Source organism: Triticum aestivum, chromosome 1A (genome assembly GCF_018294505.1).
Source record: "Triticum aestivum cultivar Chinese Spring chromosome 1A, IWGSC CS RefSeq v2.1, whole genome shotgun sequence".
Lineage (NCBI taxonomy): Eukaryota > Viridiplantae > Streptophyta > Magnoliopsida > Poales > Poaceae > Triticum > Triticum aestivum.
In genome coordinates this window covers 113,337,174-113,341,594 of record NC_057794.1, presented here as the reverse complement: position 1 = coordinate 113,341,594, position 4,421 = coordinate 113,337,174, and the positions used below count along the sequence as shown (strand labels likewise).

At 46.5% G+C, this 4,421-nt stretch overlaps 2 protein-coding genes across 2 annotated transcripts in view; both read right to left on the bottom strand.

Annotated features, from left to right (window-relative positions):
- Positions 1-2,300: 2,300 nt before the first annotated feature.
- Positions 2,301-3,404, bottom strand: LOC123039679 (probable E3 ubiquitin-protein ligase ATL45). The gene has a single exon (XM_044462734.1). It carries the CDS (start codon positions 3,285-3,287, stop codon positions 2,586-2,588), a length of 702 nt encoding a protein of 233 aa, XP_044318669.1. The 5' UTR covers positions 3,288-3,404; the 3' UTR covers positions 2,301-2,585.
- Positions 3,405-3,687: 283 nt separating this feature from the next.
- LOC123039667 (6-phosphofructo-2-kinase/fructose-2,6-bisphosphatase) overlaps positions 3,688-4,421 on the bottom strand; it is a 10,691-nt gene continuing 9,957 nt past the window's right edge. Inside the window, exons 21-23 of the mRNA XM_044462729.1 lie at positions 4,307-4,370; positions 4,170-4,235; positions 3,688-4,068 (exon numbers count right to left, since the gene is read on the bottom strand). Coding sequence (XP_044318664.1) covers positions 3,991-4,068; positions 4,170-4,235; positions 4,307-4,370 — 208 coding nt within the window. The 3' untranslated portion in view covers positions 3,688-3,990. The remainder of the gene's footprint in view (positions 4,069-4,169; positions 4,236-4,306; positions 4,371-4,421) is intronic.

The following is a 4,421-nucleotide window of genomic DNA, read 5'->3' as shown; positions in this document are numbered from 1 at the left end:
AAGCATAAGGAAGCAGCTTCCTTCATATGGACATATATTGGTCATGGTGTATGGTTGGGTCTGATTGAGCAATTGCAGAGTTATCAATCACTCAAATTGAGAAAGAAAATCCCTACAATTTTGAGTGCCACTCATAGCCAATTGATGTAAGCTTGAAGCTAAGCTAGGCAAATCCATCTGAAGAAATTCAGTTGCTCTTAACTTTGTTATTTTTTTGAAAAAGTGGTTGAAACAACTTACAAGCCTTACGTAACTTTCCTTTACCATATTCTCTCTCCCCCTTTATTTCTAGGGGTTGGGCCCCTCCTCCCCTCTAATCACAATCACAGTTTGCCTTCTGGTTATTTATGTAAAACTTAACGTAAGTTTTAGTAGATGTAGCATTGCTCTTCTTCTAGGATCATCTGATTGTGGTTTCGCTCATGCGGTTTTCCTAGGAGATTTATTCGATTTGTACTGTTTTCTATAAGGAAAAAGTTAGTGGTCAACCGACCGATCTTTCCTCTCACATCCATCACGTTCTACGCTTGAGACACGTCTTGAAGGGCCAGCGCACCGCTTCTCTCCTTCATCCCTATCTCTAGTGAAATGGCCGCATATTTTTATCTCTCGTGTCCATGCGTTGAATCTCATTTGACCATGCAGAGCGCTCTGTACTGCAGTTCTTGCAACTGGGCACCTGTTTCGAAAAGGCATACTGCAACAAATGGGGTGATGCAGAGACCATGGGGTGCTCTCCCCGTTGCAGTCGTCGGCGTTCTTGCAAGTTTTCGCAACAACAATCTTGTTGCAGGAATACATAGAAGAAGTTAGAGATGTTGGGTCCTATTGCAATGGAGGTTTTGCAACAAGAGTCTTGTTACAAAAAATAAAAGAAAGTGTTTTGCATCAAGGGTCTTGTTGCTGAAAAATAGAGAAGAAAAAGTTTTGCTGCGGTAAATTAAAGAAGAGAATATTTTGCAACAAAGGTCTTGTTGCAGAAAATTGGAGAAGAGATTTTTGTAACATGACTCTTGTTGCAGAAAGTTAAAGAATAAGAGGTTTCACAACAAGAGCATTTTTGTAGAAAATTAAAGAAGAAGAACGAACGACTCGCATTGTACAATCGGACGGCTCGCGAGGCGGCTGATCTTTTTAAAAGATCCGTCGGCCGAAGCGTAGCACTGCCCTATTTTCTATAAATTCCAGCATGTAATCCCAGAACTTTGATGGAATTAATAACCTTAATAACAAGACAAAACAAAAAGAACAGAAAACCATAAGGAAGCAGCTTCCTTCATATGGACATATACTGGTCATGGTGTATGGTTGGGCCTGATTGAGCAATTGCGGAGTTATCAATCACTCAAATTGAGAAAGAAAATCCCTACAATTCTGAGTGCCACTCATAGCCAATTGATGTAAGCTTGAAGCTGAGCTAGGCAAATCCATCTGAAGCAATTCAGTTGCTCTTAACTCTGTTATTTTTTTTCCAAAAAGTGGTTGAAACAACTTACGGAGCCTGACGTAACTTTCCTTTACCATATTCTCTCTCCCCCTTTATTTCTAGGGGGTGGGCCCCTCCTCCACTCTAATCCTAATCACAGTTTGCCTTCTGGTTGTTCACGTAAAATTTAATGTAAGTTTTAGTAGATGTAGCATTGCTCTTCTTCTAGGATCATCTGATTGTGGTTCCGCTCACGCGGCTTTTTTGGGAGATTTATTCGATTTGTACTGTTTTCTATAAGGAAAAAGCTAGTAGTCAACCGACTGATCTTTCCTCTCACATCCATCACGTTCTACGCTTGAGACACGTCTTGATGGGCCAGCGCACCGCTTCTCTCCTTCATCCCTATCTCTAATGAAATGGCCACATATTTTTATCTCTCGTGTCCATGCATTGAATCTCATTTGAGCATGCAGAGCGCTCTGTATTGTAGTTCTTGTAAGTGAGCACCTGTTTCGAAAAGGTATACTGCAACAAATGGGGTGATGCAGAGACCACGGGGTGCTCTCCCCGTTGCAGTCGTCGGCGTTCTTGCAAGTTTTCGCAACAACAATCTTGTTGCAGGAATACATAGAAGAAGCTAGAGATGTTGGGTCCTATTGCAATGAAGATTTTGCAAGAAGAGTCTTGTTACAGAAACATAAGAGAAAGTGTTTTGCATCAAGGGTCTTATTGCAGAAAAATAGAGAAGAAAAAGTTTTGCCGCGGTAAATTAAAGAAAATAATATTTTGCAACAAAGGTCTTGTTGCAGAAAATTAAAGAAGAGATTTTTGTAGCATGACTCTTGTTGCAGAAAGTTAAAAAATAAGAGGTTTCACAATAAGAGTATTTTTGCAGAAAATTAAAGAAGAAGAACAAACGACCCGCATTGTACAATCGGACGGCTCGCGAGGCGGCAGATCTTTTTAAAAGATCCGCCGCCGAAGCGTAGCACTGCCCTTTCTATAAATTCCAGCATGTAATCCCTAGAACTTTGATGGAATTAATAATCTTAATAACAAGACAAAACAAAAAGAACAGAAAACCATTGCCAGCCGTCTATAGTTTACCCATGTACACTGCACTCGGCAGCTCTAGCTAGCTCACGGGGCCAGCCACTCAGGCCACCGGCGCCGCCCCATCCTCCTGCATCCTCACCGCCGACCTGCAGACCGGGCACGTGGAGCTCAGTCGGAGCCACGCATCGATGCATCCGACGTGGAACGCATGGCTGCACGCCGGGAGCAGCCTCCCCAGCTCGCCGTCCTCCACCTCCCCGAGGCACACGGCGCAATGCTCGGCGGCGGCGGCGGCCGCCACCTTGGCAGACGAAGACTCCCACACGAGCACCGGCAGCGCGCCCAGCTCCTTGGCGCCCAGCCCCGCTGGCTCCGGCGCGCACGCGGCGTCGACGGTGATCACCTCGAGCTCGTAGCCGTCCGGCGGCCGCTGCAGCGCCAGCGCCAGCGCGTGAGGGTTGCTCAATGCGGCGGCGGTGGTGGCACGACGCTGCAGGAAGCACCGGGCGTAGAGGTGGAGCGCGGCGACGAAGGCGATCGCCGCCGAGAGCGCGGTCACCGCGGCCAGGAGGACGTTGGTGTTGTATGGAGGCGCAAACGGCGACATGGCTGGATGCTGGTGCGCACGGTGCAGTGTGCAATCATGCATATGGCAGTCCGGTGACCAGCGACTGAACCATATGTATATATATCTGAAGGCAGCGGGTAACGAGCGTCTCGGTTTCTTCTCACAAGTTGCAGATTTTGTTATCTTTAACGAACTCGTGTCTGCGCTGCGTTTCAATGCCAGCATACCCCACATGTCATGGACGTGCCATCGACGTCAAATGCCGCCTTTTGCTCGCCGCATAAACTATGGCTTGCCTACATACCTTTCTGCACAAAAACTATTGGCAACTTGTGGCGACCGGCCAGCCAAGCATACGTCCGTCCGGCCCCTACAGCCTTCGTAGATGCCGCATGAAATCGTGGGAGGTTTTGGCACACTGCTGCGCCCCGTGCCACCGAGTTTCTGGAGCAAGAGACTGAAACGTCTCGTGTCCTCACATGGATACGGGAACAGCACAGCACAGGAGGTCCACAGCTCGGTGGGCAGGTCTCATGATGGCCCGAGAGTCCAAGTGAGCAGTGATCCTGCATTTCCTTCACTGACATCAGCCACAGGGAAACCAAGGGAGGACAAGGAACAATCCTTTGACTTGTTACTTTCAAGATGAACCTGCATTTTTCTTATCATTACCAGCAGTAACATCTTCTGGTACAGTATCTTTTTACAGTTCCTTATTAGCGGTATTATATGTTTTTTTACAGTGACCAATAGGTGTTTTCGGTCGAATAGTTTACACCGGAGGGGTTAGTTTTACTTTCAGGCCGTCCGGACAGGAGAGATGAATAGCTGGTTACTGTATTGAGTTAACTGTATGTATATACTGCCTGTATGGTTGTATCTAGAACAGCCAATCCGGAACTTGCTGTTGTGCTGAGCCTACCTGTATCTCAGATTCTCAATCCATGAGCTTGTACCTCTTCTCCTCGACACCGGTGACGCCCATTTGTATCTCGATTATGGTATGGAGTGGCATCTAAGGTACATTAGAAATGTGTTCAATTGGTTTAGCAATGCTTTTGCCAGTTTTCAAATACAGCGTTGATGCAACAAGAGAAGATCAAAATGCCATGTTACCTCCATGTCTGGAACTTCCCTCAAAGGCCTGTCGGCGAAATACGAGTACAATGCTCGCAACACGGCCTATAAATAAGACAGACATTTTAAGATCAGCGCTTCTGCACAAGAGAGTTTCATCAACGGTAGCAATTTACCTGGTGGGATATAACGACCACTGGTGCTCGCTGGCGTTCGAGCTCGATGATAACAGGCTCCAACCTGAGGATTGTTACCAGTGTAGCACGTTGGTTAGGATGGAGGTAATAACAG

Coding starts and splice junctions, on each gene's coding strand:
- LOC123039679 (XM_044462734.1), bottom strand. CDS start 3,287: ATGTGGGGTATGCTGGCATTGAAACGCAGCGCAGACACGAGTTCGTTA.